A 23,766-nucleotide genomic window follows, 5' to 3' on the forward strand; every position below is an offset into this window, starting at 1 on the left:
CGACCCTGTGAGTAGTCAATGGAAGGCAAATGGCCAAGTGATTATATGAAAGCAGGAAGTTAAGGATTCCCATTGTTCTCTGTCTGCTATCAAACAAAGTCCCATCCCACTAATATGCACCACATCAGTGGGAAAAGAAAGGTGGGATTAAGGAGCCAAAACAAGTGTAGATTAAATGTCCTGCTGCCTATGCAAGACACCAGAACCTCCTGGAGGTTCATCCCAGGGGCAAAGCATTCAGAATGACTTCCGAATCACAGACAAAGTTTGACAGCAGGAGGCTGAGTGTGGCTTTGGACTAAACAAGATCACAGCAGCGAACAACAAAAGAGGAATCCAAAGCTCCCGAACGTTATCAAATGAACAGCACAAGATACAGTAGAACACAACAACGTTGGCAAAGTGGGGATGAACTGGATGGGTGGTATTGACAACCCACCTGATCGTGTTGTCACGGGAACGAGCACATTGGGTTGGTTGATTGGTTGGTTCGTAGGTTGGTTGATTGACCGCTGGCCGTGGTGTTGTGGGAGCTAGAGTGATCGTTACACGCCCAAGTAAGACTCTGCAAATGCAGCATATAAAAGGAAGAAGCTTTGTTAGGCTACCTTAACAATTGAGGTGAAGCAGTGGAAATGGACAGTTCGGGTATGTTGACAGGAAAGGAGCCACTTTCTAAACTGGTCTCTTCAGATCTCAATAAATGAGCAAAGCTGGGTCTGGTCAGTACTGGAACAGCAGATTGCCAAGGAACACCCGGTTTTGCTGTACTGTATGTGGTGCTGGAACAGTTGGTTGCACTCTTTTCTCTGGACCAGAATATCAAAACCAACATCCTAACATGGTGACTAGGGACTCTGTGCTGTAGGAGACACCATCTATGAAATGAAACATTAGCTCATTAAAAATCCCACGGCATTGTGCATCGCAGCATGAGTATTAGCCCTGGTGTCCCAGATAAAATCCAGTCTGGGCTTCCACCCCCTTGAATGAATTAGTAAAGGAATAGTTCAGGTGGGTAGCTGTGTCAGCATGCGTAGGCTGCAAAGGAAAGTAATAGGTTTATTCCATGCTGAAAAGAGAAGAAAGTCCAGAATATAACTTTCTTCTCTTTTCAGCATGGAATAAACCTATTACTCCTTCCTTAGTAAAGGAATGTCTTATTTCTCTACCTGATCTCAGTGCAGTGGGGCTGGGGCTCGTGCTTTGAAGACAAATTCGCAGACAATTCACAGACACTCCAGGTCCAGAAGACCAGGATGAACATACCCATCCCTTTTTTATATAAAAAATAGCATACTGTTTGATGCCCAATGCAGGAATCTCCCGTTTGTTCTTATGAAAAGTATACTAAAAAATCTCTAAAAGGCAACTGTTGTGGTGCAATTTCTTATAACCGCCATGGTATTAAAATAATAACGTTTTTATGTACTGTAGCTGCCCTCGCCTGGACTTGTGCACTGCATACAGTCTAGATCGGTGTATTTAAATATACACTCCGTCTATACTGCTCACATATCTGGCGGAATGTGACTGTGAACCATCACACGACGTACTGTACAGCAGCAAGCCTCGGATCTATTTCTGTTCAGTTCTGATGCAAGAAAAGGGAATGCTAAATTCATCCAGATATCTGTGTTAAGCATTAGGAAAGTAAGCGTGGGAAGATAGTGACGGAACTATCGAGGAACTATGACGGAACTATGCTACAGTATGCATTCTCTTCTTCCGAGTTCCGACAAAGGAACTACCGTTCTCGCGCCGTCGCCAAGGATAACAGAAAGAATGTGGCGTCTCTCGTTTCTAAGGGAGACGTCATCAGGAAGCGACAAACAAACTTTTTTCGAAGAGGTGCAGAGGCGCCGAAACTTTAACTGAATGTTTTTCGCCTCCCTGTTTCGTAACGTAAATCGACATTGAATATGATTTAATGCAACGAGAAAGCGGTGTTGGCGCTTACGTTATTATATTTTAAAGAAACTCAGCGTAGTCCTATAATCAGACCCAGGATTGGCACCAAGTTTAGGGGTACCTCACCGGTAGACATAAAGTAGAAGAAATTGAATCATGATGTGTTTATTTTCTGTTTGCTTGTGCATGTGAATAGTGCGCCCAAGATGACACAGTCGATTGTAGTGCAAGGTAAGTAGCTATTATTTTTTTCTAATCGAAGGAAAGTACTGTTAGTCGTCCTACTGTTAGTACGTACTACTGTTATGAAATTATCGTACTGCGGTTTCAATAAACGCTACCTATATTTTTCATATTTTCAATTTTGAATAACGTTTAGCTCACAGTGTTTAATTATGCTAGCTTTACTTCCAGTCACACTCATGGTATATTAAACGGTTAAATCATGTAGGTTAAATATTACTTCAGCTTTTCATAAGTGTTTTCCTCAAAAGCTTTCCACAGACGTCATCTTCAGTTATGGAAGACTGAAGCAAATACTAAATAATTGATTTACACCTTTTATCAGTTTCAGCCTCGAGTGGCTTTAAGATTTTAGATTTGTAGTAAACTTTACAATCCTTCTACGAACCCTGTCCCCAGGCTAGTTGTGGATATTATGATAATTCTTGGATTGTTCGTTAATTACAGTGTTTATTTCTTCCTCCAGTCGGACAGTGTGGCAATCAGGTGGGGTGCAGATTTTGGGACCTGGCTCTACGGGAACACGCGCATGTAAATAAAGTAAGTATAAAGACATGCACACGGAGTTTGTATAATTTATTTTAAAAAAACGATCAGTGGTCATCCTGGTCAGTGGTTGATTTTATTTTTTGACATTTAGTGAGATAGAGATTTCTATCTCTTCCATATTCGAAACAATATGGCGCTGCTTAATTAGCAGTGAAAATGCTCAGTTATGCTCCTTTTCACTACTGCTATCAGCACCCTGACATTTAGTGTCTTTATAATATAATCGAAATATTTTATCTCATCTCTGTGATGATACAGGTGTATTTTGTACTTAATTTCAATTTCAGAACAAGGTAAATAACTGCATCTTTAGCTTTGATGCACGCTTGGTGTGCAAGCAGAAGTAGTGGAGATAGTGTGTTAAAGACGTGCTTTTTCTCACAGTTTAAAATGTACTTTTGTCAAAAATCATATCACAATGCAGCCAGATTTCTTTTATTAATATAAATAGGTAAAAAAATAAATAACTGTCTCTTTCGGTGGAGCCACTCAGTTATTATGAACAAGGCCTTCACTAGGAGGTAGCTGTCAAATGCCTTGCAGCACTGCACACTTCCTAATCTAACCAGGAACACAAAACAGTACTTTTACTTCTGGAAAACTGTGCTGTCAAGAAAGTACTGTCATTTGTTGTATAGAAGAATAATCACAGAATAACACTTGTGTGAATAGCTTCTGCTGTTTATAGAACGTGGGGTACATTTTTGACTTTGTATGGTATACATTACAAAGCTCTAGTACCTATTTAAAGAATGTATGATAATTAGCTGCTTGTATCTGACCTGACAAACACTATGTCCCACTTGGAGTCTTGAGTTTTCAGTGCATCTACCAAACATTATGAGAATATGAGAAAGCAGTAGAACTCTGTTGTGTTAAAATCTCATCTCCCTCTTCTGCATGACCTAAAAAACGCAAGAATATATTTTGCATTTGGAAATGTTTGTAATTTGTAGTCATGATATCAATTGCCTTTGTGTTTTAAGGAATATCTTTCTTTTTTTAGAAAGGAATTTATGATGAAGCCTTAAGTAGTTTCTTTAGGAATGTGGATACCAGGTAGGTTTTTTTCTTATCATTTTACTTTAAAATGTGTTTTCCTGTTTACTGTACAGCTTGCTTCTACATTTGCATTTGTCTTATTTTTCACTTGTTCTTCAGTCAGTATAATTTACATTCAAGCTCTTATTGTCATTCAAAAAATGTCCATAGTTCAAAGTACTTCATATGTTTGAGTAACATGTATGGTATTGTTTTGCACTTGTAATGCATGTTTTTTTTTATTGGTGAAAGTTGTGAAGCAATATTGCCAAAAGAATTTCCCAAGTTTGGGATAATAAAGGTTATCTGATCTAATATTGATTGTGTGTATACTGTATCTAGGACAAGTGCCGGAGAAGGTATTCGTGGAGGAAAAATCAGTTCTCTAAAAGCTAGGGTAAAATCATCCTTTCTTTTTTCATCTGTAGTGTTCTAATGCCCGGTGTGTTTGTGACCAGGGTTCTCACATAGTTTCTGCAATCGCCTTTTCTCCAGGCTGTTCTCATTGACATGGAGGAAGGTGTTGTCAATGAAATACTCCAGGGACCACTGAGGGAAGTGTTTGACAGTAAGCAGCTCATTACAGATGTGTCAGGATCCGGCAACAACTGGTAAGAACTCAACATCAGGAATCACCACTTAACACCCAAGAGAGTTTTAACAGTTTTATCGTCCTTTATGATTTAACAAAAGAAGCATCTTTGTGATTACGACTGCTTTGGATGCTTTTTCATTTGTGGATTCCTTCAGCCTATTACTATCCACTTTATTTTGAAGATATTTTTTTAAGAGAATCTTTTTGCTTCAAAATCAAGATAAAATCTTTTCGGTCATCTTGCAGTCCACAGTAAGGTGTCTTTTGTGTTGTAAGGGATAATCAGTTTATTGTCGATGAAAGCTTTTGTTCATTGCTAATTTGGTGTTTGGCTGAGCCGCTATTTTACAAAGACACCCGTGTTCTGTTTTTTTTTTCTTTAGGGCTGTAGGACACAAGGTATATGGCTGCACTTACCGAGAGCAGATTGTGGAGAATCTGAGAAAGGCTGCAGAGCACTGTGACTGCCTGCAGTGCTTCTTTGTTATACACTCTATGGGGGGAGGTGAGCATTGGATTTCCATAGCCTTTCATTTGTGGATCATTTCCATGATTATAAAGCTTGCCTATTAGTTGTGTAGCTTTGTGGTTAGGACTCTGGACTCACAACTGGAAAGCGGTGGCTACAGGTCCTGTGTGGACCATTGCTATTGTACCCCTGAACAAGGTACTTAGATAAAATGTCCAGCTCTATAAATGGATGCAACTGTAAAACACTTTGGGTATAAGTGTCAATCTAACAATAATAGGTAAATATTTTAAAAATAATTGTTAAAAATACATTTTCTGTATGAGGAGGTCCCAACTTTTCTGTACAAGATTATAGACTTCTTTCTGCTTGTGAAGGAAAGATGACACCTGTAGGAAAAGGCATGCCTTTATTCCTTTGCAGAAGGAGAAATGTGAAAATTCCTGGCTCATGACATTTTAAAGACACATTCAACAATTTCTGCAGTGTTCTGTAAAGATTAGGATGATATTACTAACAGTAATCTGATTTTTTTAATGCCTTTTAGGGACTGGGTCTGGTTTGGGGACTTTTGTTCTGAACCTGCTTGAGGATGAATTCCCTGAGGTTTACAGGATAGTCACTTCAGTGTACCCTTCTGCTGAAGACGATGTCATCACTTCCCCCTATAACAGTGTCCTGGCAATGCGAGAGCTGACTGAGCATGCAGACTGTGTTCTTCCCATAGAAAATCAAGTGAGTCTGGAAGAAGTGGTGGAGGGCAAAAAAGAGAATGTGCATTATATCAGAGATTGCCCCAGAATTTTAACTAAATAAAACCTTCCAAAAATAAAATTCGATTTGATGTCCGTAGTTCCTATTCCTTTCATTGTTTGATACGACTGATTATTATTAAATATGTTTCAGCCAAATTACTTTTGTTGACCTTCTCTGATATTATTAATATAGTATATTAGTATGTTTCCTTCTGTTTGGAAGTTTTCTATTTCTGTTATGTTCTTTTCTTTTTCACAGAGTTACAATCTTTTGGTTGCATACTTCAAAGTAATTCCCTTTAAAAAGCTTATTTTCAAACACATTTTTTAGAACTGAAGAAAAAGGGCAATTTGAAAGATGTAAAGCCAGTACAAAAAAATCTAACATCCAGCTAATTGTTATTTAAAGATGTAAGACATCATTGTAAGACATTGATACTTGACATTCATTGATATTTCGTCTTTCCTTTTATTATTTCTTATTAATTATTGCAGTCTTTAGTTGACATAGTCAACAAAATTAAGCAGATGGCCTATTCAGGAAAGCCTGGAGCTGTAATTAAACAGGACAGCACCATCATTTCTGGCCGCGGAGGAGTCAGTAGTTTGGAGAAGCCTTTTGATGCCATGAACAACATTGTAGCTAATCTACTGCTAAACTTAACCAGGTACAGTATGTTCAGTATGTATGTATTAGAAGCCCTTTAGTGTGGAACATCTTTTTTTCTACTGCACCTTATAAATGTGCCTAGTTCTAAAAATTAGTTGTTTTTTTTATTTCTCCCCCACGGCTGTTTAAAATAGGCAGAGTTTAACCTGTTAACCAGCTGCGGAAGATTGTTTTAAGATCCACAGAAAAAATGGGTTTTTTTTTTTGTTTTTTTATAGCTCAGCACGTTTTGAGGGGTCCCTCAACATGGACCTCAATGAAATTGCTATGAACCTTGTTCCATTTCCACGGCTGCACTACCTGGTACCCAGTTTAACTCCTCTGTACACACTGGCGGATGTGAATATTCCTTCAAGGAGGTACAGTGCACTCTTGAGCTATTTTTACTGCTGCACTGTTTGTTTGTACTTTCAGCAGCTCAGGATATTAAGTTTGAGTCTGGAGCTCTTCCATGGGCGCCCATAAAGAGCCCTTTCAGCTGCTATGAATGAGAGAATTCTTTTAGTAAAGAATTTGCCTTCAATTCGTCTGTATTAAATTCCACTGATGGTTGAGTCAATTTAAACCAAATCTTAACCTGCTACAAAATATTCAATTTAACTTTGTTTTGGTCTTGTTTTGTTTAGCAGAAACCAGAACCGGTCAAATTCTGAATAGGTATTTAATGGCAAGAGGGCAGTGTTACTGGATTCGGAGACTACATTTGGAGAGCTCCATTCTTGTTTGTGTACACTACTTGCCGTTGAACTCTTTGACAGGGTTTCAAGATTTGAAAGTGACTAAACCCTGTGCCGTGAGAGGAATGCATATGATATGTGTGCAGTGCTGTACGTCACTGACTCCTTACTGTGAAGGCAATTTTTCAGCTACATGTAAACCCCAAGGGGGAAATTTATACACATGGGGTCATTTGCACTGCGTGATAAAGAGAGATCGAGCCACCTAGAGGCAGTCAAGTGCAGAACCCTGAAACCTGTGCCTGAAAATGAAATCCAAAGCAACAAACGCAGAAATAATAGAATAAACTGCAAGTCTCTTGGCTCATTAAGGTCTTGCTGTATGCATTTTAAATTACCAGCAGTGCGATTGTACAATCCACTTGAGTTCACCAGATTTCTTTATTCATATACGATTCTTGGTATACTGCTTGTGCAGTAACTGTGGCCTACTGTTAATGTTGTTATTGTGTTTCTCGACCTGCTCTTGTAAATCAGGCTGGATCAGATGTTTACTGATGCTTTCAGCAGAGATCATCAGCTGATCCACGCGGACCCAAAGAACAGCTTGTACTTGGCTTGTGCCCTCATGGTCCGTGGCAACGTACAAGTGTCTGACCTTAGAAGGAACATTGAAAGGTAAGAGGCTAGTCAGGCTGTTTCTCTTCATCTCCTGCAGAAACATTCAGTATCAAAATGCGTACACACTGTGTGCACAGAAGGTGACTCAGATAGGTTAAACTGCATCTGAATGAATTTTGGCACAGTGTTTTAAGGTCGGGTTGAAATGAAAATTGCCTTTTTTGGAGATGTCTCAGAACCAAGTTTGGTCTAAAAAAAGGCAAACCCCATGTTGAGAAAACCCTCAAGCTTTCTTTAAAAAATGGTGGGGGAGACTCCTGGGGTTGTTTCACATCTTCGGGTCTTGGAGCAGTAATCATAAACTCCAACACATACCAGGACATTTAAGCCAAACACCTGATTCCTCCTGCCAAGAAGCTCAAGCTTGGCCTAAATTTAACTTTTCCAGTGATTCAAAGCATACGTCCACATGAACACAGATATGGTGTCTGAAGGACCTATCAGTTTCTGATATTTTGTGTTTCTATTTCTTTGTGGTATGGATTCATCTGGAGGGCACTGTACACATTTTGTGTGTTCTGTTTTTGTTTAGACAGTCAGCCACCACTAGGTGGAAAAAAAATAGCTTTTGAAAATAAAGATATTTCATTGGAATGTTGAGCAGGGCAAATAACCTGCAGGTTGATCTACAAGAGTGACTCATGTAGAGTATTAATTCCTGGGAAATGAAACTTGGGATACTGAATGAAGAAGTAACGGAGCATCCCTTTACTGGTAGATCGTTTTTATTTGTATTTTAAAAATATTAAGGGAATCGGACATAAAGTTTTATCTTTTAAAACCGAGTACCAGAGGCACCTCTGCACCCAAAGAATTGTGGAGCTGTGGAACCAGCTCCCCGCCACGTTGTTGAAGGCGACTCCCTGGTCTTTTAAGACGCAGCTGCGTGAGAGCGCTGTATCGCTGAGGATCAGTTACCACCCAACTACCAAGCCAGCTAGATGGGCCGATTGGCCTCCTCTCGTTTACAGCCTCACTTATGTTCTTACATGGTGCTCTGTCCTGAGTAACAGCAGCCTTTCAACCTTTGTCACGTTCTACTTTGTTACACTGCATTCTATCTAAAATTAATGGTGGTAAAATATAAATGTTTTTCTATATTTATGTGTGTGTATGTGCAGTATATATGTTTTTTATATATGTGTTTACAGTATATATGTTTTTATGTGTGTGTGTGTACAGTATATATGTTTTATATATATATATGTGTGTGTGTGTACAGTATATATGTTTTATATATATATGTGTGTGTGTACAGTATATATGTTTTTTATATATGTGTGCGTACAGTATATATGTTTTTGTGTGTGTGTGTATATGTATGTGCAGTATATATGTTCACTTGCTTTGCTTCACCTTCCTCCAGGCTGAAGCCTTGTCTTCAGTTTGTGTCTTGGAACCAAGAAGGCTGGAAGACCGGTCTGTGCTCGGTTCCCCCAGTGGGGCACTCCCATTCCTTACTGGCCCTGGCCAACAACACGTGCATCAAGCCAACACTCGTCGAGCTCAAGGACAGGTTCATGAGGCTCTACAGGAAGAAGGTAACTGTCGCTGACACACGTCTTAAATGGTGATTTTACTCTCTACCTCCAACCTGTAAACTCAAATCACATCACGTGCCTTATGTCAATTTATATTAATGGTGCAGATGGTGCATTTCTTAACAATAGTAAGTGATCGTTGCTTTTGTACTAAATGCAAACATTTGGTTTTCTTTCTTTAGGAACCCCTCTCAACTCAGATAATTGACTGATTGTCAGGTTATTACAAGAATGAGTGCTTACATCAGTTTTTTATACAGTGCTTCTCTGTGCATCGATTACTAGCGTGTGATTATACAGTTGTCGTTTAACCTCATTAGCATTCCTCCAGAAGCAGATGAGATCCCCAGGCATAGTTATGTAGTCCAGCGCCTCGGTTTGTGATGGTCTGAAAAAGGTGGCAGCCGCACTGGAGGACTATATGGCAAAACGTTTTCCTGCTTCACATATGAATATACCAGATTTCTGGAGTGTGCAGTAGTGGTTGGCCATGTTGCTGAAATGTTACGGGTTCCGGGTGAAGCATTCCTTTTGTACCCTTAAGCCCTCCGATGGATCCTTCCTGTATAAGTGGGTATTCCCCAGGTCATCATTGTAAATGACGATTTGTTCTCATCTTATTTACTGAATGTATGTTTATAATGATTGGTGTTTTGTTTGCAGGCTCATCTCCACCACTATTTAAATGTAGATGGGATGGAGCAGGCTTGTTTCACAGAAGCGGTCTCATCCTTGACTTCACTGATAGGGGAATATGAACAGCTTGATGCAACAAAGGGTTTGCTAGCAGCAGAAGCACCGCGACTCAACATAGCAGTATAAATTACTTTTAATTGATCCTTTCTAAATAACAACATAGACAAAGGTTTTCATGCTCTTTTATTATAATAATGATCATAAATAGGACATAAATCTAATTGCACTTTGTTATAATAATCTTTTTGTACATGTATGTAAAGTAATTCATATTTTTAATTCAATCAAAAAATGCTCTTTCAAATGACATTATATTAAACATATATTCTAACAATGTAATGAACATTTATGTAAAGAATTAAAATATCTGTTTTTTGTGTTAAATATTATGTTGCAGTTCACATCCAGACTAATGACACCATTAGAGTCTAAGAGTCAAGGACTACTACAGAAGGGATAGTAATATTTTAATTATACAGTATACTGCTGTAAATGTTATCGTTTCCCAAAGATTACTATATAAGCATTTTGTGAATGACCAGGACCATTTGTACAGAAAGCCATCATGGATATTCTGCCTAGTTCACTGGTTATACATTTGCTCATCTATAGCTATGCATCATAAATAAAAGTATAAGTGTATTTTGTAGTGGTAATATGAACACATATGGTTGTTGACCACAGGAAGAAAATGTTTACCTTCACCAAAATGAGAAGTAGCAGAAATCTGGGAGCAGATTATTGTGTTTCTAGCTAAAAAAGGCTATGAGAATAGGCCTAAATGGACTATGGACGAAGGACTCTGAGATAGGCAGATGTCCCGTCTCAGATGATGAGCAGTCACTTGCTCTCAGTCCCTCTGTGCAGCCTATACTTAGGGGATAGGCTCTGATCTGCCACAGCCCTCCTCCAGATAAGTGGATTACTGATAATGGGAGAAAGGTCTGGCTCAAATCGATAACATAAAACAAACTGCACTATTAAACTTGTTATAAGGCATAACAAAATTGTTTCATGCTGTAGCAGTTACAGTTTTTCTAAAACAGAATACTATTTCTTTGTTTAATGTGGCTCAAGAAGTGTATCATCTTTAAAAACAAATAGAATTGGACAGGAGTTAACAAGCTAAATAATTCAAGTACAATAGTTAATCTTCCTGTCTCTAGATTCAGATTTATTTGAAAAATGATGGGTAAGTGTTCACCATTACTGCTAGTTGAAAATAATACAGGAATCTAAGTTGCTTTTTTATGTAATATTTATAGTAAAAGAGTGTGTTTTCAATTTTGAATGACTGCTTATCAAGCGTTTATAAACAGAAGCTACGCAGACCATTGTTTTGTCCTTATTTGCACTTTTAAATCCTGGTTATAAAAATGTAACTGTATGTATAATCTAAAGTTGGAGACAAGCAACTTAAACGTTAAAACAACACATACATGTAAAATAATCCAGTTTGTTACCCCATTGCATCATGAAAACAAACTAATCAGAAAAATGCCTTTGTGCTTCAAATGTCCATTGATATTTTTGTGTTTCAATGTGTGTTTTCCTGATGGTGAATTTGTGGTGACATAATCATTAGCTGTCATTTGCCGAAGAATTATCAGTGCTTCTCCAGCAAATCATTTTCTTGTCTACTTTATCAAATACTGAAATACCACCCAGAACTACAAGTGTGTAGTCAACACTATCAGCAAGAAATTGGGCATTTGTTTCCAGGACCTTTTTTATAACACTTTCCATCTTGATTATTGATATGTTTTTGATAACTTGGTTCTGATGTAATAGCGCTTCAAAGACTAGAGAAGGGTCAGTTCAGAGAAGATGTCGCCGGGATCTCTGCAGTTCCTTTGGCACACACAGGAGGAAATCCACAGCATCTTCCACTTCACTCGGGCCCCATCGGCGCAGTTAAACTGGACCGTGATCATTCTGGATGTGCTGGGGGTACAACAGCGCTTGTCACTGCAAACCCCACAGTAAGCAGGCCTGTAGCTCCGAGTGCTGGAGCAGCCCGACAGAGTCAGCTTCTCTGGCTTCTTTAACTGGAACTTCGGCTGACAGGTTTTTCCCCTTGGTATCTAAAAATAAATGTGAGATATATCTCATTTGAAGTGTAAGTAGTAATGTGTAGAATTTATATAACGTCTTGTTTTTGCACTTTGGTTTTTATTTCTAGATGCATGCATTAGCATTTCGTATAATTACTGTTTGTTCGAACAGGGTGGGTGAAAGAAACTTTCAAATAACTGCGCTTTTAACAGGAAATTGAAAAACTTACAGCTGTGATCAACGGAATGAATTTAAGGATATAACTGGCACAGAGCAGTGCAGCTCATTTTAGGACCCATGCCTTATTCTTTAAGACAGTGGAGTTAAGTGAAGTAAGAAATGTACTTATTGTTTTAATAGTAACACGTATTTGCAAGAAATCAATTACCTACCATTACATTTCGGAGTATATTTGCATCACAAGGCCTCAGTATACACAGTCTGCGGTCCTTTCTCATTTCACATTTGCTGTTGTCGTTGTTGACCCTGACCGAGATGCCGATCCCACAGGATTTGGAACAGGGGCTCCATGCTGTGGTCTGGATGAGGCAGTTCTTTTTCCATGCTAAAGGGTGATTCCTGTAAGCTATCAGTATTGCAGTTAAAGGGAATAGCGTAACATTTTTATCATTTGGCTACTAAAGTTTCTAGCGACAGATTGAAGTTCTGTGTTCTTTTGCGGAGATGTATTTTTAAATTTTTCATTTTTAAAACACAGTGTTAAGAAAACATCTCTCCAACTTCAAAATGAAAATGAGACATTTGACTGAGAATTGCTGCCCTAAGTGATCTGTGCTCAGCTACACATTGAAGACGATTTTTATCATTTTATCCCTGTATTCCTTTGCCAAGGTAATTATACAGCTCCATTTTCTTTACAGTAATTATCATTCCTGGCAATACAAGCATTGCTTTCTACTTGTATCTGCTCCAAATACACACCTGGCATGGCTCTGTAAGTTGTGTCTTGTTGGTGCTTCCTTGAGCCCTTGGCACCTCTGAACAGGCTTGGCACTCCTCCACCGGTGGGGGCAGTTCTTTCCGGGGTGGCAGGCTTCTGAGTGAAGGATGGCGTGCAGCCAATCGCCCCGGCCACACAGATGCACTTGTACAAGGGGCTGGACTGAAACGCCTGGCCGTTGTTGTAGAAAACCCCGTTGAGCTCGCAGCCAACGGCCATCATGTCTGGAGAAAGTGAGAGAAGGTCCCTGCTGGGGTGACGTTCGACGTACAACCAAGGGAAAGGGTGACGTGCAAGAGATCATTTGGTGGGCGATGAATGATTCTGTTGATGCGCAGTTTGCAGATCCAAAGGTCAAAGAGACAGATCCAGTAGTCATAATAAAAGCACCTACTAATACTGCACTGTACAGACCCACATTGCTTATGATGAGGTTAATTTATATGCAAGCTAAAAATATATGAAGAGTTAATGTAAAGCAACTGGTTGTTTTGTTATGGCAAAATTATATTAGTAAGGCATTTATAATAAAACTAAATAACGGTACTTAATATCCAAATGTATATACTGAGAAATGTATGAAAGTTTGCATGACACGCTTGACTTGAAAGATAATGTTATAGAAGCATCAGTAAGCCCTGATCTCAGAACCATATCGTGGTATTGACAGAACAAGAAATCTACTGAAGATTGACCCCTTAAAACTGGGCTTGATCTCTAACTAATGTGTGGCAAATTACTGGCTTTATCATAAAGTCAGTTAACAAAAACACAGTTCCAAGCTAGTTTTGTATTGGCGATGTGTATGAATGAACCCGCTACAGCGCGTGGTCACTTACAGGCACAGACTCCCACCTCGAAGCGAGGTCTGTCGGCAGCGTAGTCGCAGTACATCCCTTTGTGAGGATCGCAGACGTCGGCTTCATTGCAGGCTTCCCCAGCCTGCTTGGCACAGGTCTGGCAGCACCCACACCCGTCTTTCACCAGGCTGACCCCTGGGGCACACAGGGGCTTGCCGCGACATTTGCACGGCCAGTGACAGAACTGCCTGCGCTCAGTGCCTCCTGCCCCGGTCCTCGGAGCTGCTAATTGACCATTGCTCTGAGCCCTGTAGAAAAACTTGAGGTATAATATAAAACTAAGAACAGGAGTGCTTTCTTTACATATGCCCCAGCTTCCGATAAGCATGACTCAGACACCGTCTGGACACAGTCACCAGTAACCATCCTGGTTGGGCCACCGTCAGTCTCGGATCAAAATGTTTTTTCTGGGTTATCACCACAGAAGAATTTTGTTACCCGTTTTTATAATGTAATTTCGGGAGCAAGTAACCATCTTTAAAAGCAAAACCGATCGATTTCAGCGGGTTTGATTTCGGATAGCTTTGTTGACCAAACTCACAAATGCCCAGTGCAACCCGGATACAGGGCAAAAACGACAGGATTTTGCTGTGCTCCGCAAAGCACAAACTGCATGTCCGGTGAGTGTGCTACCCCATCAAGCAATGACAGAGGAAAGCATGTGCATGAAGCATCTGCGATGATTGCACCTGTTAACCCATTTCTTTTGAAAATAGTGGGACTGAAATCACATTATAAAATAAATCCTGCAAAGGTGTCGCCTTGAAAAATGATATGCACATTTTTAATGCTATTTTTTACCACCAGTCCACCCCCCCCCATACACTGGCCTTCAGTGGTCTCTGAGCTGGTCTGGTGATGAGAAGCTTTGTGGGAGAGGGGGTGGGGCTTTTGTTAATTGCTGGAACACCACAGCAAAGGCTTTAGAGAGGAAAAAATAAAGCAGAGGCAATTACCCCACTTTGTATTCATGCTGAGTAGTGTCTTTTCCTACTGATTATTGCTAAAAATTCCATTGCCAATTAAGTTTTCCATTAAGTGATACAAGAATGTAAAGTGCAAACAGGGAAACTGAAGTTTCACAGTGATACCACAGTGCCACAATGATATCACAGTGCAGTTTAACCACAAGCAAGTAAGGTAAAACAGAGACAATCATGAAGTTCTCAATATTTGTTTTCAAGGCAACCATACATAGTATTTCAAGTGTGTACTTTCTGCTATTAAAATTAATCCATGCAATCATCTAAATTGCGAGTCTGTTTTCTGAAGTAAACAGTCAAAACTTCAGAAACATCCCTTAAAATCCTATGATTATAAGGCTACAAAAACAGCTCTTTTCAAAAGCTGCTGAATTCTGTCTCTTGCAGCCCATGCAATAAAATATTTCTTACAGGGACAAGGTCCAGAAGTATATAGTTCAGCGTTGAGGATGAGGAAATCAGTTATTGCGTATTTTCCATTAAAATCTACTGTATCTCAGTGACACCAGTAGAGTCATTGAAAATAGAGTAACGCCACAATAACACTTAACAAACAATGATTTCAGATTTAGGTTTATTTGAATGTGAAGACAGCACTGCTGTGCATGGCACTCAGTTGTGAAAGTGAGGAGTTTCAGATTGAAAATACCAAGACACTTGCGACTGTCTCCTGCACTACACTTCCACAGCTCCCCGGCACAGCCAAAGGTCTGTAGGTTGTGAATAAAAATCTCAAGCCCTTCTGTCATGTTTACAGGCAGAGGCACTTCATTTCATCTGCATGTGGGCGAATTTAAAGAATGATTAAAGATAAAATAGACTCTAGCTTTGGTGTATTTCTTTCCTAACCAAAACTCCATAATAAAACATAGTTGTAGCTCAGAAACACCCAGCTTTTCAGCATTATGTAATAAGAGCTACAATCATACAGTATGATAGCTGCACTGTACAGTATCGCAATAATTTGGCTAAATTCAACAATTCCATGAATATGCATGAATTTCTTGAGCATTTTCAGGCACATCCAATTTGCAGAGTCAGCCATTCACCCCATAGTGATCTCTGAAACTAAGCAACTGAGTGTGTCGTTTCGTGGCTAGTTTTCACATAAGCACTGAAAAGTCACACTTCTGCTTCAATACAGTAAGTCGTTTAATGAGTTATAACTTAATGCTGTGAATATTTTTTGCAGGGCCATCCTGAAAAAACAACAACAAATTAAACTACTCACCCATGGCCTTGCGCATTTTTATGTGGAACATAGTGGAAAAACGGTTTAATTTTTTTAACTGTTTTTTCTGGTTTCATGAATATAAAATCAGGTTGTCATGAGAATACGAGCAGGGCAGTGTTGCCTTCCAAGGAAATACCCTGGGAACACTGCTTTTCTGTTGAATGTGTTCGAGAAAAGATGGATCTGTGGATCTTACCTGTTGTGCCAAAATGAGGAGAAAGATATTGCAGAGGAACCCCAGCATCATATCTGTGCTCCCTGTGAGAGAAGTCTGGAAACTGTGAGAGAGGGACGGAGGGAGGGAGGCAGGCAGTGAGGTGTCAAGAGAGAGGAGCTGATATGTATGAGATGTGAAAGTGCACAAAGCTCTCCTCTGTCTCCAATCTAAACACACCTTTCCTCTGCACACAAATTCAGACTTGCAAATATTTCTTTTTGAAAAGCGGCCGAGCGACTCTCAGTTTTCAGTAAGCTGCCACATACTGTACAGTATATCCTCATAGGATTTCATCTCGTCAAGAATAACAGCAAACACAAGATCGTGCCGACAGTATCTTTGCTTTTTCTGGTTGGGTAAACTGTTGTGTTGCAGTACAATATTGCAGTTAATCAAAACAGATTATTTACAAGTGTTTTGCATGTAGACTTGTGTTTTGAGCAGTTTCACCTTTTCCTGTACACTCTGCGGATCATCTGATTAATCAGTAGACATTTGTATAGTTTTGCTTTTTGCATCTTGGCTCTCTTTCAGTGTCATCAGTTGGCTTGTTAACAGTGCTGTCAAATCTGTGCTCCTTTTCCAAAAATAAATTATTTGAATTGCTCGCTGTTCCCTTTAGCTACAAGAGTGTTATGCAACAACTACAGAACCATACTTCAAAAAATGTTTTTTTCCCCATTCTGCCCTTCGTGTGTACAGTATGTGGCTTTCCAGTCTTTTTACACCCAGTGAAAAGTATTGCTCCTTTCTCTGTAACTGCTGAGGATTGACATTCAGAAATGTCCAATGTAAAAATGTACTTCTGAAGTGAAACTATTCTAAATAGAGACTACTGGTGTGATTAGATTCATCTGGAATTTTAATACTGTATTATTTAAAAAAGCATAGAAAATAAGAACAACTGCACGCATCATTGAAGAAGGGAAGCAGCAGTACATACGTGGTATTCTGTCTGAGGACTAAAATTGAGTTATTTTTTATAAAAATACAAAAAGGGTGAGTGAATGCAGAAAGGCACTGACATTTAAACTAGTCGTTTCCAGACACGTGTGAACAACATTAATTTGACACTATCCTGAGGTTTGTTTTCTCAGACAGGACTCGGTTATTTTGGGAAACTGTTTCTATGAGCACAGTGTCAGACATTCTGCACAAGTAATTCAGATTGTGAGGACTGCGGGAAGACAATCACACCAGTTATAATTATTTGCTTAGCGGACGGCCTGGACTTACCCTTTCCCTGCAATAATACATAAAGTAAATACAAAATGCACATCATTTAAATACAGTAAATAAGTCACTGTCGCTGACAGGGTCCACAGTACAAAACATTCTTTAACCCAACTGAACACAGCAGAAATGAGTAGATGGATTAAGAAGAGAATGTCATGTGACATTTAGCTACAAATTACTGCATGGATTAAAGCATCCAAAAGATGTTTTATCAGGTGTTTATAAATGTTACTTGCATTACAGGGTTAATAAACTGAGACCTTAAACTTATGAAAAACACCAAGCATGAGGGGAAAGACTGACAGTTCTCCAGTTTACCTACACAGATGTACAGTATGCTTCACACTTTGGTAAACTTCACAAACATAAGAGATAGCAGTTAATAGCAATGAGATGTTTGACATATCCTGCACTAAAATTAGATTTAAAACCATCCCACCAATCTCCTTTATTCCAGTTTTCCTTATGGCTCCTCTCATGTGAAATCACAACTTGCTTTTCTCTAGCTGGTGTTTTATGTCCTTGGCATTTTTAACATACTTTAAAGATTCTTTTTCACAGTCTGAGTGGTGAGTTTTCCATTTCAACAGAAACATGATGCCTTGCTTGCATAACCATTAAGTAGTTTTGAGAAATTCCTGCAAAATAATACTAATTATAATAAATGAGTTTATTTTATCCCAGCAGAAGAGTTTTGACTACACAATTCTTACAAAGCTTAAACTGTGTGCATTTTATTTGTGATGGAGAAGCAGTTTGCTTGGTGTACTTTCTGATAGTTTGTTCTTTGTTGTGTATGTTTACTATTCCTTTTCACAATCCTGATGTGATCTGAAAGTATCTGACAACTAAGAAACGGCCTGTGGAGCAATTAGAACCGTCTTTTAGTTAGTTTGGAAATTCATTATTGAAAGTAGGCTAGTATCTGTCAACATGTTAAACAGACATCATTCTCTCTCTCCATGTTCTATAGAAAATCTCAGACCATATGTGTAGTATTTGTCTGTTCTGTTTAATACTAGTGATAGCTGTCGTTGTTTGCTAAGCAGAGACAGAGAAAGGTGCTATTATATCTTAACGTGGTGTACTGTAAGTGCTCACAATAAAACTAGCAATTTTGTTACAGGATTTCTTTCAAAAGTTCCTGTTTGAAATATTTATAGATGGATACCCATTAAACCACAGTAGACAAGGAATGCTTTCTTAACTAGTTTGAATGGATTAAGCAACATTTGAGATTTTTATCTGTGTTTTCTAAAAAAACATTACAGACTCGGACACACGTTCACCTCACACTCACATTAATGTGTGTCGAATGAATTTCAGTTTAGGGCCACGAAGGTCAGAAGTAATGTCTTGAAGAAACAGCGTGTGTTCTGATAGATTTCACAAAGGAAATTATTTGGCCAGTTCGGATGAAATGAAATAAATATATATCCATTTCTCTACATCGGATATAAAAAAAGAAGCAATAAAAATAACATATTAAAGCGGTTAAAATTGTCATCTTAATGAATATAGAATTTAACATATATAATTCAAACATATGAATTTTCCAGTTTTATGTGAACTTTGTTTGGGATTGGTTTTTAACTCGCGACTGAAGCGTGTCAAATCTCTGCTGGGCTCCAGCCCTTTGATTATTGAAGTAGTTACAACAGTTGACCACACGGGTGCGCAGGAAACGCGCCTCGGACTTCTTGCAGCTGTAGTCGAGGAAACGGTTGTTTTCAGTGCCTTGCTTTTTTAGCAGATTGTATGAACACAATACATACTGTACAGTATATCGAGATTTCACTACAAAGAGTAAAGAAATATGCAACAGTAGAATGTGTTCATTAAGGACATAAAACAGAGTATTGATGTTAAACCCTATGAACACAGAACAATTATTGTAAAATGCAAATTGAAATATTTTTAAAATTGAATCTGTAAGTCAGGTTCCTGTAAAATATGTTTATTTGTTTTTTTGTAAAGAGAAAATAGAAAATAGAACCGTAATGAATATTAAATCTTGTTTTTTACTCTCACAGCATTTATCCCCGTGCTTAAAACATGAATGCTGGACATATTTTAAAAACCTTGCTGTGTTAATTGGGTTTGGTTTTATAACATGGTCATTTCCTATGATTTAAAGTTTACAACTTTTTATCTATATTTGACAACAACATAAAAATCAGTGTCTTTACCAAACCTCACAATCTGCAGAAACTAAAATGTCTCACGTCAAGGAACATACTGCATTTGCTTTCCTGAATAAAGGCGTAAAAACATATGTAATATTCAAATGTGTGACTCATATCATACTTGTAGTTTCCAGGCCCTGGGGCCTTTTCTCCGACTCTCCTGAAATCAGGGTGTTTCTCACGGAAGAACAGACTGACATGAAAGATGTTACAAAGGCTGTGGCACAGCGGCGCATTGGTTAGCATGGGGCCCTCGGGCATGATGTACTGGTATTGTATGTTAGCTGGCTTCTGGGGGAATTGTCGCTGTGTGTGTGTGTGTGTGTGTGTGTGTGTCCTGTGATGGACAGGAGTCCTGTCGAGGCCATATCCTGCCGTGAGCCTGTTGCATGCTGGGATAGATACCGGCTGCTCACCAACCCACTGTCACGGTGGTCATCCCTCCTCTAGAGGGCGCTCCTACCTTTTTCGTTGTCCACCGTTGTCCACCGGGCACAGGCTTCATCCCGGCGTCCTGCCCTACTGAGTCCGGAGCTCGGAGTGCCTTGTCCCGTCAAGGTTTTAACTATCCGTATTCCTACTTCCCTGTTCCCTGTGTTCGTCTCGGATGGGTCTCCCGGCACCTGGACCTTGGACTGCGCCCCGATTTTCCCGATTGGACTTCCTCTGGACTCATGCGCCTGCACTCCCTCCCCCACACCAGATCACGGCCCTCACCACCTCACCACCACCACTGTGTTTCTACCCGCCCTGATCCTGCTGCGTCTTCCCTGATGTCCGACTCCAGTCACTCTCCGATTATACCGTCTCGCATAGGGTCTTAAACTACACATTTCACAGGAGTCGGAACCAGCACCTGTGACACCCTATATTGGAAAAAGCGCTTAGAAGATGGATGGATGGTACAAAGGAGAATTAATTTGTGTAGTTGCCAGGAACTAACTGACCCTTGAACTCCTTACACCTGTTTCTAGAAATTTCCAGGGTGTCTGATACCATCCTTCAGACATAAGGGAAATGCCCTGAAGCCAGGGAATTTTTCTGTTTTTTCTGGTTTTTAGTTTTGTAATGAAGTAACTAATGCTGGAAATGATGGAACCTTTAAATGCAATTACACAACTACATTTTATATTCCTAACATTACTTCCCTTCATTCTGGTGACATTTTCTATCAGTTCACTCTCCTGACAACATGAGAACAGTTTTGACCGAACTACGAACAGTGAAGTCCTCAGTATAAAGTACTATCTCAGGGTAAGTGCAACTATCCAATATATAGTGTATATATTCCATAAATAAATATTATTAAATAAATAAATAAATTCCTGCTACCCATAGTGCTTTACAGGAAATGGGGACTCCCCTTCACCACCCCGATGTGTAGCCTCTACCTGGATGATGCAACGGCAGCCAAAATGTACCAGTACGCTCCCCACACACCAGCTCTCAGTGGGGAGGAGAGCAGAGTGAAGAAGCCAGTTCAGAGATGGGGATGATTAGGAGGCCATGACTGGTAAAGGCTGTAGAATGACCAGGGGAAGGGTCAGGGGAAGGACAGGTATTTCAGCAACGACCTACTCAACTTACTCGACTTAGACCTGAGCAAGATGGCCGCCAAGAGAAACCAGCTGACCTGCATATGGAAAGGGCTCGGGTCCGAAAAACAACACAGGTGTGTCTCGTCAGGAAACAAAATATAAATGCCCCGGAAGCTGTGACACAGTGCAGACGTCAGTAGTTGAGTGTATTTTGGGGTGGGGGGGGGGGGCGATTGAGGAATTACGGATTAACGGAAGGACAAAAATACTACGGTTTATGGTTTGTGATTTGGATACGACCCGGATTTGTGGCATTTTGCGGACTTTGGAACTCTGATTGAATAAGGATTGAGAGGACGGATTGCGGACTGGCTTGGAAGTTAAACGGATTGGAGGAACAGAGTAAATCTCCACGGAAAATAAAGAAGGAAAGTGTGGTGGGAGTACTTTATCTCATTTACATAAACCTTTCCCCCAGAGACACCACAAGGCCAAAGGGGGAAATTTGGCCAGGACACCAGGGTAACACCCCTACACATTTTACGAGATACGCCCTGGGATTTTTAAAGATCACAGAGAGTCAGGACCTCAGCTTTACGTCCCATCAGAAGGGGATGATCTTTTTTTTTTTTTACGGTGTAGTGTCCCCGTCACTAGGATCCTCTCAGGCTCAGCACCCCCTACTGGTCCCACTAAAACCAATGTTTCATTTCTGCGGTTATTAGAAACTGAAGGGACTGAAAGATTTAATCTCGCTTTATGCCAATCATTTATACTGAAATCACCATAAATGATTGATTCTCAGATGACCAATGTTGATTATTTTATTATTACTAATGTATATGTACTGTAGAACACACCAGAAGAAGGCTCCACAGCTGAAACGTTGTTTCTTTTCTTCTCTTTTCGGCATAGAATAAACCTTTACTTGTTCCTTTGCAGGCAAAGCATTCTGATGCAGCTGACTACTTGATCTACTGTACTGTATATACTGTATGCAACTACACTTTTGTATTAGAAACGTTTTGAATCATCCCAGTTTGTCCCTCTGGTAAAAGTTATATGAAAAGGTATTCATTCATGTATACTGAACGAGCTGCCCAGCATCCCACAGAATATCTGGAGAATGTTTATTGGACTGTCAGGGAAGACATAACACAGCCTTGATGGCAGGGACTAGGGAATGGTGGTACTACAACATCCTGATAAGCGTTGGTACAAACTGGTTTCCTGAGAACATTAAGGGGGGAGTGTACTACCCTTGAAGGTTCAAGTTCAGCATCCCTGTGTCCCGGGGTTGCTATGGAGACCCTCTTTATTTGGCCCTAAGTTCCGGTGATGCAGGTGAAGAAGACTAGGGAGGAGTATTATGGGATGTACGCTGGGAGGCTAGAAGGGATGGCCAGACGGTGACCGTTGGCTGCTCTCCGCAACTTATTAATCAATTAAGATAGAAAGTGATAGTGCAGGTGGGGGAATAGTCAGCCATCCCCACCCTAAAGTGTATTTAACCTCTGATGCTTGCCTTGCATCTTTGAGTTTTACATGCATCGTGGAACTCCCACAGTGCACACATTGTGAGATGAAGAAAATTCATCTCACTGCTGTCCTCAGTCTGGTTTGCTGTGGGCTGTCCTGACTACCTGCCTCTTACAAAGCTATTAACGGATCGATGTGCCTATTGATGTAGCCACTAAAGATAACTTCAAGAGACGTAGGAGTGAATAAATACTCTTGGAAGTTGACCTTCCAATTGTTTCACACAATTCTTCCCTCTGTTCTCTTAGCAAACTATGGAGTCCAGTGTGAAACCTTCATGTAAAATCCCACATTGTGCAACTCGGCTATCAGAAAACGACTGAACAAAAATGCCATTCATGGAAGGATAGGAAGGAGCATTGCTCCCCTTCTCACGTTCTCCAGACAGCGTATAGACAACCCACAAGGCTTTTGGAACAATGATCTCTGGGCAGATAGGTCGAAGGTAAAACTGTTCGGCCTCAATAAAGAAACATCCGCTTCCGATCAGAAGAGCCTCATCATAAACCATCAAGCATGGTGGTGGGGATGTGAGGGTCTGAGGCTACTTTGCTGTCTCAGAACTTGGACAGCTTTCCATCATCAACACAACCAGGAATTCTGCACTGGATCAGCACACTCTAGAGGAGAAGGTGGCAGGCGTCCATCTGTGACCTGAAGCTGAACTGAAAGAACCTCTTGTTACCGTTACGACCACGCACGGTACCTAATTAATCTAATCATCTAATCAATCCCTCGCACCTGTCCTCTTCACGATTTAAACATTCGCTTCCCACTTCCCGACGCTTGGTATGGGAGTCACTTACCCTGGTGAGCACTTTGCTACGGCAATGTCTTTCCGCGCGCTTTTTCCTGATGAGCTCTCCCGGCTTTTTGACTTTTGGCTTTGGCTCTTGGATTATTGCTTTTTAGAACCTTCCTTTCAGAGCTGTTTGTTCCTCGAAACCAGACTAAGCACCGCAGAGGGTTCTGCTTACTTGATGGCATCGGCTACAGTTACAGTTACAAGACAATGATCCTAAACATGCTGTACAAGCAGATCTACAAAAGAACGGCTACAGATGAAGAAACTCCAGGCTTAAACCCGATTGAAATGCTGTGGCAGGACCTGAGAGAGAGAGAGAGAGAG

General features: G+C 40.1%; 2 protein-coding genes across 3 annotated transcripts; one reads left to right on the plus strand and one right to left on the minus strand.

Moving 5' to 3' along the window:
* The first annotated feature begins 1,845 nt into the window (after positions 1-1,845).
* On the plus strand, positions 1,846-11,156 carry tube1 (tubulin, epsilon 1). Of its 2 annotated transcripts, XM_088934878.1 has the most exons (12): positions 1,846-2,142; positions 2,621-2,694; positions 3,710-3,762; positions 4,087-4,141; positions 4,240-4,355; positions 4,723-4,844; positions 5,356-5,543; positions 6,059-6,231; positions 6,452-6,592; positions 7,448-7,588; positions 8,958-9,132; positions 9,796-11,156. In XM_088934878.1, exons 1-12 carry the CDS (start codon positions 2,118-2,120, stop codon positions 9,952-9,954), a joined length of 1,422 nt encoding a protein of 473 aa, XP_088791004.1. In that variant the 5' UTR covers positions 1,846-2,117; the 3' UTR covers positions 9,955-11,156. The 2 variants fall into 2 exon arrangements, with proteins under 2 accessions (XP_088791004.1, XP_088791012.1); XM_088934886.1 differs by lacking the exon at positions 1,846-2,142 and having other exon boundaries at positions 2,679-2,694; positions 3,714-3,762.
* ccn6 (cellular communication network factor 6) lies at positions 9,998-15,934 on the minus strand. The gene is made up of 6 exons (XM_088936554.1): positions 15,919-15,934; positions 14,529-14,605; positions 13,684-13,963; positions 12,826-13,068; positions 12,276-12,469; positions 9,998-11,912 (listed from the first exon to the last, which is right to left on the minus strand). Exons 1-6 carry the CDS (start codon positions 15,932-15,934, stop codon positions 11,631-11,633), a joined length of 1,092 nt encoding a protein of 363 aa, XP_088792680.1. The 3' UTR covers positions 9,998-11,630.
* Positions 15,935-23,766: the final 7,832 nt, after the last annotated feature.

This window comes from Atractosteus spatula, chromosome 2 (genome assembly GCF_055471065.1).
Source record: "Atractosteus spatula isolate fAtrSpa1 chromosome 2, fAtrSpa1.hap1, whole genome shotgun sequence".
Taxonomy (NCBI): domain Eukaryota; kingdom Metazoa; phylum Chordata; class Actinopteri; order Semionotiformes; family Lepisosteidae; genus Atractosteus; species Atractosteus spatula.

Excerpts from the sequence above, each read along its gene's own strand:
- tube1 (XM_088934878.1), top strand. The coding sequence starts at position 2,118 with ATGACACAGTCGATTGTAGTGCAAG. Across the intron at positions 4,356-4,722 it reads TCAGGATCCGGCAACAACTG|GGCTGTAGGACACAAGGTAT; the intron begins GTAAGAACTCAA and ends TTTTTTCTTTAG. Across the intron at positions 9,133-9,795 it reads TGAGGCTCTACAGGAAGAAG|GCTCATCTCCACCACTATTT; the intron begins GTAACTGTCGCT and ends TTTTGTTTGCAG.
- ccn6 (XM_088936554.1), bottom strand. Across the intron at positions 13,964-14,528 it reads AGAGACCACTGAAGGCCAGT|TTTTTCTACAGGGCTCAGAG; the intron begins GTATGGGGGGGG and ends TTATACCTCAAG. Across the intron at positions 11,913-12,275 it reads ATATACTCCGAAATGTAATG|ATACCAAGGGGAAAAACCTG; the intron begins GTAGGTAATTGA and ends ATTTATTTTTAG.